The following is a 15,868-nucleotide window of genomic DNA, read 5'->3' on the forward strand; positions in this document are numbered from 1 at the left end:
TTTATTTTTAAATCAGCCCCCTTCTGTTACTAGCACGCAATGAATTTATACTACATTAGGTCACCCCTTCTATGTGAGACAATAAAGCTCTGTTGACTGCTCTTTACTCAAGTGTACTCTTATTTTGCTGTAGAGTTTCTAAGCTGCTCCAGTCATTGCCAAAGCAACTGCAGAAAACAACCATATTTACTTAAGGACGCCTATTTTACTTTCAAGCACCACTGACTTTCCAGACCAGTACCTTCCTACTTCTGAAGAAGCTTGCAGGGTTTATGCCTGCAGTCTGACTTGCACTAGTAATTGCAATATTGATCTGCTATGGAAACCTACTTTGTACAAGTCAGTGGAGCAGCAGCACCACCTTATGCTTTGTAACTAGTTAAGGAGGGTAGGTAAAGAAAATTCTCGCTTCAGGTCTGTCTCTTACTGCTTTTATTCTCTTATGTGAGACAATTTTTTTACAATGCTGAAAGCAAAAGAGGTTGTTTAATTCATTTATTCAATGAAAATTCATAGGTAGTGCAAAGAGACTTCACTGTAATCAGGACCTCATTACTTCATCACTGCTGTAAAGTGAGAATTGTGTATTCACAAAGACTGTAAACAAATAGCAGTGAATGAAGCAAGAAGACAGAGCTCTGCTAACATATTGTGAATGTTTGTAAATAGCAGAACTGAATGTGAAGGAAGAGTTGCCTAAGACCTTTTATGAGGAACAGGATTTGAGCTTTGCACTGGCAATGAATTTCATACTCCAATACAAGACAGTAATGCAAAGGAGCGCCAGAACTTCTAAACTGAAACACTGTTTGACTGCAAATGTAGGCAGATAGAAGATTATAATAAATTTTAAATGCATTAATTTGGAATGAGGTATTTCAACACAGTTAAAACGTAAATTAAACAATCACTATCTTCCTTATGCAATTCTGAGAGTCTTGTGCTGTCATTTCACACCTACTGCTTGGTGTGGTTGGATTTCATATGTTTTACTTCCTAGTCTAAACTTCTGGGCAGAGGTTTTGTAAATTGCTATATATATAATATGCTTTATCTTGAAAATAACTGCTGATTCATTTTTCTGTATTTCTTAACAACCTGACAATTGAATAGTAAAATAAGTAAAAACTCCAGACACTGCACAAATATTTAGTCTCAAAAGAAAACCTCAAATCACTGTTATTCCAGATTAACCACTACACAAACACAGCTTCATATTTTAATCTGAATTTTGAGCTTTTGACCTTGACCTAAGGTCTATTAGAAAAAAAAAACCAACCAAACAAAAATATTTAAGAGGCATTTGCAATGTAATTTATGTTTTGCCTCCTAGGTGAACTGAAAAAACAAAACATGTTAAAAAATACTGTTACCATACAAATGGGCTTAATAATAATAATAAAAAAAAAAAGAGTTGCAAAGAAGCCTGGAGTTTATAAACATCCTCTAAACATATCATAGTCAGAAATTTAATAAATGCTTGCCAGGACGGAGTTGTTTTGTATGACAAGTTTGGCAGCTGTACCATAAGTACAACATAAAATCGTGCAAGTGCCACACCTAATCCAAATGGGCCAGTGCTGAGTTACAGGAGCAGGCAGAACCTTAAACTGCAGAACCTACTCTTAGCTAAAAGATTCTCTCCTCCCTTTAAAAAGCTGGGCTAGTACAAGTCTCTAGGATAGGGCTGCACATACATGAATACATATTGTAAAATTCTGCTTTTTGGAACTTTGTCTAACCATGGCAAAATTCAATATTGACACGTCAATGTTATATTAGATAACATTCTTGGTAATTCAGAAGCCTACAGTACACAGTATTCACATCGCTTAATTTTTATTTTCTACTTCGCCTCCTTTTGCAGTTTAAACAGAGACGCAGCCAAGTGGCGTCTGCAAAGACCTGGAGCACTTGGTCCCTTTAAATGCCAGCGGTGACAGCGCCCTTCTACAGATCACAACACTTCAAGAAGCGGCCCATGAGAAAGCAAGTTAAGGAGAAATCAACAAGCGGAACAACAACTTCTAACCCGGGAAGGGGCCGAAGCGCTCGGCGCATCCTGCGGAGCGTCCCCGGCCCTCGCCCTGCCCGGTCCTGACCTGCTGCACGCCCGCCGCTCCCGGGTACAGATCCACCACCAGCAGCACGGGCACGTGGACGTTTTTGCCGCTGAAGAGCCGGGGAGCTGTGGGGGACAGACAGACAGATCGCGTTAGAGACCAGCGGCGGCCGGGCGGGCGGCACTCGGCGGGACCGGGCAGGGCAGGGCAGGGCAGGGCAGGGCGCTCACCGCTCTGCCGGGCCGCCAGCTCCAGCAGGTCGCTCAGGGTCTGCACCAGCGTCTCCAGCCGCTTCCTCTCCTGGACGTTCTGGAGCCGGACGACCAGCTTCCTCAGGGCTTGTTCCTCCCCCGCCGCCGCCGCCGCCTCCTCCTCCTCGGGGCCGCTGCTGGCCATGGCCGAGCCGCTGCCCTCACCCCATCCGCCCGTCCGCGGGGACGCGGCTGGGCTGGGCTGGGCTAGGCTGGGCTGGGCTGGGCTGGGCTGGGCTGGGCTGGGCTGGGCTGGGCTGGGCTGGGCTGGGCTGGGCTGGGCGGTGCGGGCCTGTCCCGCTCTGCAGCGCCCGCAGCGCCGTCACCCGGCCCCGCCGAGCCGCCCCTGCCGCGGCCTCCGGCCCCTCCCACGGCGCCGCTCCATGGACACGGCAGCGGCCCAGGGCCGGCCCCGCGGGCAGAGCGCGCGCCCCCCGGGAAACGCCCGCGGGAATCGCGCAAGCGCCCGGCAAAGAGAACAGAGCCGCCGACAGCTCCCCCTTCCCGGTGACTGACGAGACAGCGGCCCAATAGAGCTGCCGAGCCGGACCCCGGGGTCCGCCCAGCAGTGCACATACCCTCTATGAAAGCGTCCGGACTGTTGGCGGTATCGATAAGCTGAGATTTGAGGGATTGCTGCTTGGAATTGAGGTGGTTCTCTCCCTGCGTATGTTCATTGCTTCACATATGCTTGATCTATTCTTCCTAAAGTCTGCACAATAGCAGCTGGAAGAGAGGAGTGAGAATATGTGACAGGAACATACCCGGTCTTCTTCACGCACCGAGGTCAGTGCAGAGGACCCGTGAGGAAGTGCTCTAGGCACCAGAGCAGAGATTTTCCTGCAGCCCAGGGGATACCGCATGGGGAGGCAGGCTGTCCCCCTGCAGCCCAGGGAAGACCCCATGATGAGGCACGCTTTCTCCCTGCAGCCCAGGGAAGACCCCATGCCAGAGCAGGAAGATTCCTGAAGAAGGTTGTGATGCTATGGGAAGCCCATGCAGGGTCAGGCTTCTGTCAGGACCTGTGGAGAGAGGAGCCCATGCTGGAGCAGGTTTGCTGGCAGGACTTGTGACCCCACAGGGGATCTGTGCTGGAGCAGTCTGTCCCTGAAGGACTGCATCCTGTGGGAGGGAGTGAAGTTGAGCCATGGAAGAAGGTTCAAAGGGTGAGGTAAAGGGGTTTTAAGGTTTCATTTTAATTTGTCATTACCCTAATCTAATTTGTTTGGCAATAAATTAGTTTACCCAAGTTGAGTTTGTTTGGCCTGTGATGGTGATTGCTGAGTGATCTTTCCCTGTCCTTATCTTGATCCACAAGCCTTTTGTTATGCTTCCTCTTTCCTGTCCAGCTGAGGAGGGGAATGATAGAACAGCTTTGATGGTAACCTGGTGGCCAGCCAGAGTCAGTCAAACACGGTCGTTTTTTGCTTCTACCCTGTTACTCCTGCCTGAAACAACAGATGTCTGAAATCATCAATGTGTGTCTTCTACCCACCTTTATAATAAATGTTGTGTAATTGCAGTCTCCCAGCTTGTTCCATGGTGCTGTAGACAGCTGGCATGCTGTCTTGGACCATTTGTAGCTCCTCAAGTAAATAATTCGTTGAAATTGTAGATTCAACGCTTGAATTGAGCTAGACAATTTGAGGCCTGGGTTAATGTTTTCTCCTCTTTCCGTTTGTGTTGGTAAAGAACAAAAAACTGTGCTAGTGTTTCTGAGGTGTCTGAAAAAATAAAGGAAGCAGCTACTTGAGACTGGGAGTCTCAAGCCCCAGACTTGTAATGTGTCTCCCAAGCTTCGTTCCTCTGCAGGTGGTAGTTCCCTGGAGGACTGGTTGGAGAGGATGCCAAATTCTGATAAGTTCCTATGAATCTGGGAATTAATGCACTTCTGCAGTGCATTAATTAGATCAGAGGAAAGTGGAAAGAACAAGGTAGTCTTGGTAAGCATCTATATCGTCCAGTTTTCTTGGACTTTCCTGGGAAAATCTGGTGAAGGTATCATTCCTATCTGTAGAAGTGATTAGAAGTGATAGACTGAGTGGTGGTGTCTTGATGTCTTGGCAGAAGGGTTGAGCTCTGATAGTAAAGTGTGATTGTCTGAATGTCTTTCTTATCAGAATATGGGAAAAGGGCAAAGCCCTTTACCTCTGTAGCACCTCTTTAATATTTTTCTGCTCTGGAAGTTCCATATATTTCTGCACTCTTTCTAATGCTCCGTCTGTGAGTGTGAATGTCCTGTCTAACCATTAAGACCAACAAAGGGACGCTCCATCTCTAACTGGTGCTTGGTTTTCATTGTAGACTGACTTGTCAATACATCTCCTTGCAATGGCTCAAAGACTTTGTGATTTGCTGGATCTAACATTTCATAGGAGTCAGCAGAAGCAATGATAGCAGCTGTGTACCCTAAGTCTTGAAAGATGGAGTTGCTAACTGAATGAATTTGAGTTATCTTGCAGTATCTATAAATATGTAGTATTATATAGATATAAATATGTAGTATATCAGGAAAACATAGCACTCAAAGAAGGCTAACAGAAAGTTGCATCACTAAGGCCACAGAGCTGTTTTCCCAAAATGGGAATGGTGTGGAATATAATAGTATTTTTCCCCATCATGCTTAAGTATAAAGCTTGTGGAAGTGGTACCACAAATACAGAAGATGAATTCTGCTTCTAGTGAAGCTAACTTTGATTTTACACTCAAATGGGACTTAAGAATAGACTTAAAAAATTAATCTAAAACCTCCTTTTCATGAATAAATGTTTAGTGCACTCTAATAATTTACAGCTAGGGACACCTGTAGTTGCAGTTCTTTGACACTGAATTTGACACTGGATTTACTGGCTTTAGTATTGTGTTACAGTTTGTGTCATATAGTTGGTGTGAGGATTACTAACTTTAAGCAAACATTCCAGTCAGTTTTGTTACTCTTAGCAGTTTTGCTTTGGTGGGACCTGAATTTTGTGCTGTGTTAAAAAAAAAAAAAAAGATAACCAAATCTTAGTCTGTCGTAAAAAATTTATTAGAACTCACACAAATGACAAGGTTTTGGTCTAACTTATTGCTCAGGAAATGCTAATTAGTCCTTAATTAGTTCCGCTTTTTTCTAGAACACAAAATAGCTGCTTTTGGACACATTAAAACCACCTTCAAGAATATTCTAGTTTGTGCAGAGGTCTACATGGGTCATTGGCTATACATAAAGTTATGGTTCCTGCAGATGATTTCTGGTTGTTGTTTCATCTGGGTTATGTCACTAGTATTTTGCAGTTGTGTGAACAAATGTTGGTTCTTGGCCACAGTGATGTATTAGGAAGGTGTGGTGAGATTTGCAGCAGTCCATGATGCCTTTGGAGAACTGGAACAAGCTGTAGTGCGGCTGCACCTCTAATGTGGTTGGATGTAAAGTGCTTGCTGGGATTGTGACTTGTGTGCATCATCTCATCCTGAGAGCTGCAGCCTTTCACAGGAGACTGATGACTGTACCCTCAAGTAGGCACCCTGGAACTGATGTGCACGTTACAATGATCTGGTAGAGAAAGAAGGAATTGGAGATGAGCTCCCCTGAAGAGGACAATGTGTTCTCTAAGGTCAGTCTGATACCTGAAGAAAAATATTAAACATCTACATTGAAGTGAAAATGGTGGCCAGAATCATCTGTGTGTTTTGTTCACTGAGTCAGTGTGGTTTGGGGTGTGGCTTAGGCATGGATGGTGGCAGTGTCTTAAGTATTAACACAGCATCTCCCTTATAAAAGCAGCAAGGAATTTTCTTACTATGATGGTATATTTATTGGAGCCACACTTTTGGGAAGAGTCTTATGACAGAGTAAAGTGTAGATCAAAAAAACCTCTATGAGTGCTAGCAAAGATGAAGTTATACAAAGACTTCTGCGTTCAGTCTCAAATCTACAAGCAAATATATTTATAATTCCGTGTTGTATTAGTATTCACTGTTACCAGTTTGTAAACATTGAACAGTTATTTTTCTTTGCATAAGTTTGTGTAGCTTGGTACCCACTCATGCTTAGAAGCAACTCTGATTCCTTTTTCTGATCTCCTATCACTTTTTTCATCAGTGTGGACTGTGTTTTTGCCTCACAGCAGTTCCTGCAGGACATTCTTATTTCTCTGCATGTTACCTATTTTCATTTGCTTAAGCACAGCTATTACTCTAGCCCTACACTGAAAGTCAAGGTATGTGATATGAATGAAAAGGGAACAATGACTTCATAATATCCTAGTGGGGCAATAGGACTCATTGCCTTACAGTACAACTGTACAGCAGAGTTAAAGGAACACAGGATACTCAAAAAAATTTCCAGAACTAAAGATTTGTGCTTTGTGGAATGAACTTTTAATCAGTTTTTCCGGTCTCACTCAAGGTTTTTTATTCTTTTCTCTGAAGCATTTCTTGTTGGCCACAGGCTATAATTCCAGATCAGCCAGTCTTCTGGCTTGATAGAACAATTTCCGTGGCCTCATTATCCAATGCATAATGCATATTGTTATACTTTCTTGAAATTAGCATAATGTCACACATAAATGGAGAAGACATTGACCCACACAGAAACTTCCTAAGTGAATGAAATGATAAATTTGAGTCTGCTGTAACTGAACTTTCTTTTATCTCCATGTAGTAGTTGATGGGGGTAAGAATTCAGAAAACCTTCAAAAAGTTTATTGGTGCTGCCTGGACAGGAGAGCATGGGGATAATGAGTCAGTGTGTGGTCTATGGGATGAGGGACTGCAGGTCATGGGACCGTCTGACATCTGGTTTAAACTGTGCCTCCTTACTGTCCTCAGCTGTAGGACTAGAAAGGGACAGTGTCCTGCTCAGCATATTCATAAACAGTAGCCTAATAATCTTGCAAACAAATTCATAGGCTTGATCTTGATACCATTTTACCTTAGTGTTTTTACAAGTTATGTATGATAGTGGTCCTTTGCCATCCGACCCAGAGGGAATGATAGTTCCCATGTTTTCCTATGGTATTCCTCTCTGGGAGAAAAGAGGTAGTGTTGATGAAACTGTCTGCATGTACTAGCCTTGTATGCTTATGCTAGGTGACTAGTTACTCATATTCAGTAACCTGTCAATATGGTGAATTGACCCTTTCTGAAGCCGATTCATGTGTGATATGGATTTGGCCTCACACTTTTGGTTCTGACTGTACCTATGCAAGTGAGAGTCCCAATAAATTTTAATCAAAGTGATACTGTTTTACTTCCTGTTCTTCTATAAAGCATTGCCACGATGAGCTGCTCTTCAGCCTTTTGGGAGCTATGCAGTTTTATTCCCAGGTAGCGAATTCCATTCTTCCTTGACCTTCAGTTTTCTTTCATTTTGCCTTCAGTGAAGAGACAGCAACTTTAACCATCTGCAATATCTTTTTTATGAGTCTGATGGCTGGGTTTAACTAGTGACAATGCAACATTAAAGTTTTCTTAATCTTACTTGAGACTACCACTAGGTGTCTATTAAGCATTAACTATACTTAACATAAATGAGGAATTTTTCCCAGACTAAGCTTGTTTTCCCCCTAGAAAATGGTGCATATAGTAGGGTCACAGATCCAAACAAAGCTTAGGAGTTTCAGTGTTTCATTCTCAGCTGGTAGCTTGCTCATAGTAAAGAAAATTCCCATTACACACTCCTTGTGAGCAACACAAACTTGGTTGAAACATAGCAAAATGTCCTCTCAGATATTTTGGGGGTTATAGGTTTGGAATAAGGAAGAATTACCCCAGAGTCCCAAATGGCAAAGTGCAATGCCAAAAATATCAAGTCTCCTTCTTGTGATGTCCAGAAGCAAAAATTTTAAAGGCATGAGGGCAAGAAGCTATTGTCTGCATAAGCAAGTAATTAGTCTTTGTTTATTTTTACTCCTGTTATTTACAAATGTGGTTAAACAAGCTCTTTATTTTCTGCTGATTTCATATGCCTGCTTCCACATAATCTATTTATCTTCTGCCTTTTATATCTGGAATAGAAACTGATGTTTGTTTGGATCCCCTTACTATTTGGTTGTTGTACCTTTACAGTGTGAAATAGGTCTCTGTGTTACAGGTGGGTTATGAACACACAGTAGAAGGTTACTGAGCATGTCAATCTAAGTGAAATCTGTTTTCAGCATTGGGCCAGCAACATAGCTGTGGACTAGGAGGACCTGCCCAGTGAGGAGAGACTGAAGGAATGTCTGCAGCCCAAAAAAGGGAGCTGTGGGGGGAACCTAAGAGCAACCTCCAGTACCTTTGAGGAGGTGAAGCCAGGAGATGTAGGTGGTGTATGGTAGGAGAATGAAGGTCAGCAGGCATAAACTGAAATGAGAGGTTCAGACTGGATATAAGGAATGACTGTTTCACTGAGACAAGTCAGGCAGTACAGCAGGTTGCCTGGAGAGGTTGTTAGGTCTGTGTCTTTGGATGCTTTGACAATTTGGCTGGATAAAGCCCTGATGAAACTGGCCTAACCTCAGAGCTGACTGCCTGGAGCAGTCAATCTGGAGTCTGCTTGGACTAGAGACTTAGAAACATCCCTTCCAATCTGAATTATCTTCCCTTCTGTTCAGCTGCAGACCACACATGACAAGCTTTTGTTTGTCGAATTTAGAATTCTTAATGCTGAGATTCCTGACATCTGTCAGTATGGTTGTGTTAGATGACAGAATTTCTGAAGAGCTAATACAATAGTTAATCAGGCAGTTTTGCATTTCTCAGTAATAAATGGTAGTAAAATCTACAGTGCACATGACTGTATGATTAGTGGATGGGCAAAATTCCAAATTAGATTGTCATTTTAAACCAGTTGGTGATAATAAGATTTTCATCTTTTGTTTCACATCATATTGGAGTACACAGAACAGAACTGTGTGCAGTTGTCAGCAGGTTGCTTCTGGCTTTGTCCAGACAGGACTGTGAGTTGGTGATGGTGAGAAATAGACTGCCCTTCTGTTGCTGATCTTCATTCTAAATTGATTTTAGTGGAATTTATGGGGCAGTCAGCAAAGTAAACACAATTGCTCATATTGATATGTTCAACAGATCTGTGACTGTTGTGACCTGACCTCTTGTGACAGTTGAACTGTTAATTTTACTTCTGTTTTTTTTTAGTTTGCATAACCTCAAAGAAGAAAGGAAATTATTATGAAGGCTGTATGTTTTTACTAACATTTAACTAATATTGCGTTGATATTTTTTCAGTTGTTACAGCTAATTCCCATATATCTAACCAGACAATGTGGCATTGTGACTTCTATTTTGTGACTAAGCTTAAGTTTTATCTCTATGTAAAATGGATCTGGAAGTGCTTTCTTGTTGACCATTGAGTTTTATACACCTATTTCAGACTTCAACATTTGTTATTTCATCACCAAGTCAATATTCAACAATAATAAATCTCAAAATCACAGAAGAGCTGAGGTTGGCAAGGAATTCCGGAGGCTGCCTAGTCCAACTCTTGCTCAGGGCAGGGTCACTAAATGCAGGTTGCTCAGGCCCATGTCCAGTTGGGTTTTGAATATCTCCATGGACTAAAGGCTTTCTGGACAGTCCATTGCCATGCTTGACCACCCAGCAAAAATGTAATTTGATATACACCAATGCATTTCTGTATAGATCTTGTCATAGAACAGGGAGCCCTGTGTTCCTTCTCAGTCTTTGATCACATACATGAAGCACTGGTGTTGGACTTTTGTACCAGATCTGCTCATAGGACATTGTGCACTTCCAGTCTTTACACAGGTGAAGCTTTTTCGCCTAAAACTTGCATTGATGCTAGTGAAAAAAAAATTCCCAGTTTTGTAATAGCCAAAGCCTTGTGCCTCTGTAAATATTTCCCAGACCTGCACATTGTTCTGCAGTTAGGACTGCATATTCATGTGCACAGTGGGCTATAATTCTGCTGGGGAAAGTGACCACACAATATATAAACAATGCTTACAAAAGTTTATTGCCTCACCTACCTCTCTGACATCTTTAACACTCAAGTAATGTTCATAAGGGAAAGGATGGGCTTGAGTTACATATTTATTTGACTTAAAAAATCCCCCAGACTTTTTTCTGCTCAGAAGGAGTATGTGTGTACTAACATGTACAGTCACTTAGTATTATCTTCCTGACCATCACAATTTCTCAGCAATTTTGTCCTGCTCAGCTGTTCTACATCTGTAAGATCTCCAGTACCCCATCAGAAAAGCACTTTGAAGCTTTCCCTTAGGACCTACTTTTAAGCTGAGGCTTTACTGCTGACCCCTGCATCTTCTGCATTACAGCTGTGTAGGAAAGCTCCTTAATCCTGACCTGGGCCTGCAGGTTGGCTTCCTGGCTTGGCCTTGGACCTGCCTTACCACTGTGGACTTACTGTGTGATTACTGGACAGTATTGGCCCAGATCTGTCTCTGGATGCCATTTGGCACTGAATTGCCTTGTCCTTGCTGGGGAGGTCACTGCTGCCTGCCTCACACTCAGCTCCTGGCTCAGGTCTCCTTGCAGAGCAGCTGGTTCTTGTTTCCCAGGCTGGCTGGCATTTCTCTGTCAGTACTTTTCAGCAGACATTTTCTTTTGTTTAGTAACTTTCCTTTCCTCCTAACTAGACCACCTTTATGCCTGTTCATAGCACACAATTAGGAGAGGGACAAAGTCTAGGGCTTCATTTAGACTATGTGTGCAAAGAGGGCACCAACAGAAGGTTTAGGCTGCTAAAAGACCTCTCTCCTAAGACCTACTTGATCTAAGTCAGAGCTGGAGTCTGAGGGTTGAGGCTGAGAGAAGGGCTAGGGTTAGGAGCAAAGGAAAGCCTCAAGTTACACTTGGTGTGGGCTGAAGGGAACTGTCCAGGGAAGGCTTGGGCTGCCAACAGCTTTACACCTCTGAGAACATGGCTTAAAGCTCTGTCTGTGCCCATCCCTAGGGTTAGCAGAAGGGTAAATCCTAGAGGTTCTGTGGGAGTAAGGCTGCAAAGGGGACTCCAAAGGAAAGGGCAAGCTTCTAGAAGACACACCTGAAGCCCCACAAGAAATTTTTTTGTCTGGATTATGCCCACGTCTGGCAATGAGGCTCATCCCATTCCTAGGATTAGGTTTAGAAATGAAATCCCACTTGGAGCTCCAGATTGTTTGGGATTGTAAAGGGGCCATTTTTGCCTTCTGTTCTTGGTCATCTCTGATGTCTCTTCTGAAAATCATTTTCTTGTCTTTGGCCCTTCTCCCCCTCTTGGCTACACCCGTTATCATATTTGAAATAAAATTTTCTACTTCATGTTTTAATTCAGTCTGTCCTTGATATCAGCCATCTCTGATTGGCTTTTGCTATCAATTGTGTGGCGTTTCCCTAAGTTCTTCATCATTCCTAGCTTTGGTGTTGACACTGATTTGAATGTTTTAGGATGCTGCTAGGGTGAGATACCAGGAAGCAGAGAGAGACTCTGGGTCAGCTGTGAAAGGACTGTGTGTCGCAGTGTAATACAAGCCTATTTCAGAACTGAAGCTTCATCTTTTTGACAGGAGAGGGAGGCTGTGTGCAAGGAAAGATTGTAGGCTGTTGTTTCTGCATTGCTGGAGAGGAAGGTGTTTTTCTGGAAGAGTTCTTTTCCCTGGACCATTTCTAGTTCTGTTGGGCTTTTTTGGGGGAGACTCTTTTTGGATTTTCTTTCTGTTTTGTTTTGCAGGGATGGGTGAATGGGAATGAATTTGGGTTTTTTTGCGGGGGGGCGGGTGGTGTTCTGAGTGGTTTGTTTTTGTTGTTGGTTTGGGGTTTTTTTGTTGTTGTTTTCCCCCTCTTCCTGCTCTCCCATTATTTTATTTGCAGTGCTTTACATCACCTGATGAGCCTTCAAATGCTGTGTTAGGTATTCTCTGAGGACTCTTCTTTGCAAGCTCTTTCTGACAGAAAGCAATGTCAGTCAGGTCCATTTTTCCACATTCAGTTTTGTGTCATCATACTTTCCCTAGAGAGGAGAATGAAAATTTAATTACAGGAGACTTCATAAACACCTTTTTTGTTTTTGAAGTCTGCTTTGAAGATCCCGTGCATATTTATGACTGAAGGCATAATACCTTGAATATTTTTTTTTCCTGTGTTATATCCCCACTGTGTCTGTTTTAACCCTGCAGTTGGAGAGTGGGTGGTATTAAGTTGAATGACAGAAAGTGCTCAGGCAGAACCTGTTCAGAAGTGATATGACAGTTATTTGATTCTCTCCTGGACAAAATGCTGATAAATTGTCCATCTGCTTTTATCTCATAACCAGCAGGGGCTCTGTGGTGTTAATGGATTCATTGCTTCAGAAAACAGTGGCAGAGCAGATATTCTATCTTAACCTTTTCAACTCATGTTTTAACTGTCAGGGCTTTAAATTTTAAAAAGATGAAGTACTGTCCATAGGCCTAAGCTTGTTCACTGTTCTCTGTACATGAAGGTGCATAATCTTCACAGCCCCTGGACTCAGACAGGCATCTCTTTGCTGGGTAGAAAACTGGCTGAATGGCCAGGCTCAGAGAGTGGTGGTGAATGCTACATTCAGCTGGTGGCTTGTCACTAGTAGGGTTCCCTCTGGCTCTGTACGGGGGCTAGTCCTGTTTAATATCTTTATCAATGATAGATGAGGGAATCGAGTGCATCTGCAGTCAGTTTGCAACAAGCTGGTGCCAAAGTGGGAGTGTTGATCTGCTGGACAATAGGAAGGCTCTGCAGAGGAAGCTGGCCAAAGCCAATTGTATGAGGTTCCACAAGGTCAAGTGCCGGGTCCTACACTAGGATATCAATAACCCCATGGAATGCTACAGCCCCATGGAAGGCTTGGGGTAGAGGGGCTGGAAAGCTGTTCAGCAGGAAAGGACCTGGGTGTCCTGGTCAACAGCCAGCTGAACATGAGCCAGCACTGTGCCCAGGTGGACAAGAAGGCCAGTGGCATCCTGGCCTATATCAGCAACAGTGGCCAGCAGGACCAGGGCAGTGATCGTCCCCTTGTACTGGGCACTGGTGAGGCCACACCTCAAATTTTGTGTTCAGTTCTGGGCCCCTCACTACAAGAAAGACAATGAGGTGCTGGAGCGTGTCCAGAGAAGGGCCATGGAGATGGTGAAGGGTCTGGAGCACAAGTCTGATGAGGAACAGCTGAGGGAACTGGAGGTGTTTAGCCTGAAGGAAGGGAGGTTCAGGGGAGACCTTATCACTCTGTACAACTACCTGAAAGGAGATTGTAGCCAGGTGGAGGTCGGTCTTTTCTCCCAGGTAACAAGTGATAGGACAAGAGTAAATGTCCTCAAGCTGTAGATTGGATATTAGGGAAAATTTCTTCACTGAAAGGGTTGTCAAGCCCTGGAACAGGCTGCCCAGGGAAGTGGTGGAGCCACCATCCCTCGAGGTATTTAAAAGACATGTAGGTGTGGCCTTTAGGGATATGGTTTAGTGGTGGACTTGGCAGGGATGGGTTAATGGTTGGACTCAATGGTTTTAAAGTATTTTTCCAATCTAAATGATTATATGATTCTATGAAATGTAGCTTTGTGAAAGCAGGTGTACTGCTTCAGCTTCAAAAAGGTTTTTGACATGCTTTTCTGAAATTGTCATTAGGTATGTTCCTTAAAGTCAGCTTGAGTGTTATAAATGTACATGTGTTATATAAATATGCATGAAGATTTCCATTATATAGTTAAAAGATTAAAGTATAACGAAAGCGAGATTTTATTTAAAGAAATTTGTACATATCTTAAATTGGGCTGACACCTAGTGGTGGGTATGCTTCTAATACAATAGTATACAGTCTAGGTATACTTTGGTTCTGTGGATCCTCCAAGTTAAACTAAGGCTGCTTGAAACTGTGTTTTTCTTAGGGAAGGCCAGAGAAGACTTGGATTCGCTCAAAAGAAAAGCTGTCCCTGGAGTTCTTTCCCTTTATCTTTCCTGAAATTCATCTTCTTTCTGCCTGCTTTTCCCCTCTCGTCATCCTTTGGGGTGCACTGCTTTGCCATACGTCTATATGTTAGCAGAGCAAATGAGTAGTTTAAAGCCCAAGTAAATTTTCAGCTCCTTCCTGCTGAACAGCTGATGATGCACTTTGTGGTTCCAAATTAGAAACTGAAGATGATATTCAGGATGTTTTCTGCCAGTATCCAGCTGATTAAACAGCTTCTGTTAAAGGGACAAAGCTTTCACTTCATAGAATCATAGAACGGTTTGGGTTGAAAAGGACCCTGAAGATCACCTAGTTCCAACTCTCCTGGCCATGGGTAGGGACACATTCCACTAGACCAGGTTGCTCAGAGCCCTATCCCGCTTGCACACTTCCAGGAGTGGGAAATCCACAGCTTCTCTGGGCAACCTGTTCCAGTGCCTCACCACCCTCACAGTAAAGAATTTCTTCCTAATATCTAATCTAAACCTGCCTTCTTTCACTTTGAAGCGATTTTTCTCTTGTCCTGTCACTATATGCCCTTGTGAAAAGTCCCTCTCCATCTTTTCTGTGGGATCTCTTCAGGTCCTGGAAAGCTGCAGTTAGGTCACCCCAGAGCCTTAACTTCTTCAGGCTGAACAATCTCAGTTCTTTTAGGAGAGGTGTTCCATTCCTCTAATCATCTTGGTGGCCCTTCTCTCAACTTGCTCCAACAGGCTGATGTCCTTCCTGTGCTGGGGACCCTAGAGCTGGATGCAGTGCTCCAAGTGGGGTCTCACCAGAGTGGAGCAGAGGGGCAGAATCCCCTCCCTCACCCTGCTGGCCACCCTTCTTTTGATGCAGCCCAGGACACGTTTGGCTTTCTGGCCTGTGAGCTCACACTGCCGGCTCATGTCCAGCCTCTCATCCTCCAGCATCCCCAAGTCCCCTCGGCAGGGCTGCTCTTTATCTGTCCATCCCCCAGCCAGTATTGATACCAGGGGTTGTCCTGACCCAGGTGTAGCACCTTGGACTTGGTCTTATTAAACCTCATGGGATTCCCATGGGCCCATTTCTTGCACCTGTCCAGCTCCTTCTCAATGGCATCCCATCCTTCAGGTGTGTCAACCACACCACTCAGCTTGGTGTCATCTGCAAATTTGCTGAGGGTGCACTCAATCCCTTTGTCTATGTCATTAATGAAGATATTAGATAATGCTGGTCTTGGTACAGAACCCACTGAGGGACACCACTTGTCACTGATGTCCATCGGGACACTGAGCCCTTCACCACTACCTTCTGGATGTGACAGTCCAACCAATTCCTTATCCACCAAACAGTCCACCCAGTATAGCTTATTAATATAATAAGTAAATAAACCATACGGACCCAGCCAGCTTGGGGGTTCACTGCCAAAGCCTCTTTATTCAAATGGGACAACAGCTTATAGGGGTTAACACGTCACACCACGTGACCTTAACAACCAATCACCATGGGTATCTCACTGCCCATGTGATGGAGTACTTGGGAAACTACATCTCCCAGGGTGCTGTTCGGCACCTTCCTGAAACCCGACTCCTACAACCCAGGATGTCATGAAGGATCATCTCTAAGGCCTCATGGGAATCATCTGTAGCCTTCTGTTGTCCACAGATATAGTCACTCCATCACAGAAG

General features: G+C 43.8%; 1 protein-coding gene across 1 annotated transcript in view; it reads right to left on the reverse strand.

Moving 5' to 3' along the window:
* Positions 1 to 2,496, reverse strand: part of LRRK2 (leucine rich repeat kinase 2) — a 64,339-nt gene extending 61,843 nt beyond the window's left edge. Inside the window, exons 1-2 of the mRNA XM_032688374.1 lie at positions 2,294 to 2,496; positions 2,103 to 2,188 (exon numbers count right to left, since the gene is read on the reverse strand). Of these exons, the coding sequence (XP_032544265.1) occupies positions 2,103 to 2,188; positions 2,294 to 2,459 (252 nt within the window). The 5' untranslated portion in view covers positions 2,460 to 2,496. The remainder of the gene's footprint in view (positions 1 to 2,102; positions 2,189 to 2,293) is intronic.
* Between the last annotated feature and the right edge of the window lie 13,372 nt (positions 2,497 to 15,868).

The sequence above is a fragment of the Chiroxiphia lanceolata genome, chromosome 5, assembly GCF_009829145.1.
Source record: "Chiroxiphia lanceolata isolate bChiLan1 chromosome 5, bChiLan1.pri, whole genome shotgun sequence".
NCBI lineage: Eukaryota > Metazoa > Chordata > Aves > Passeriformes > Pipridae > Chiroxiphia > Chiroxiphia lanceolata.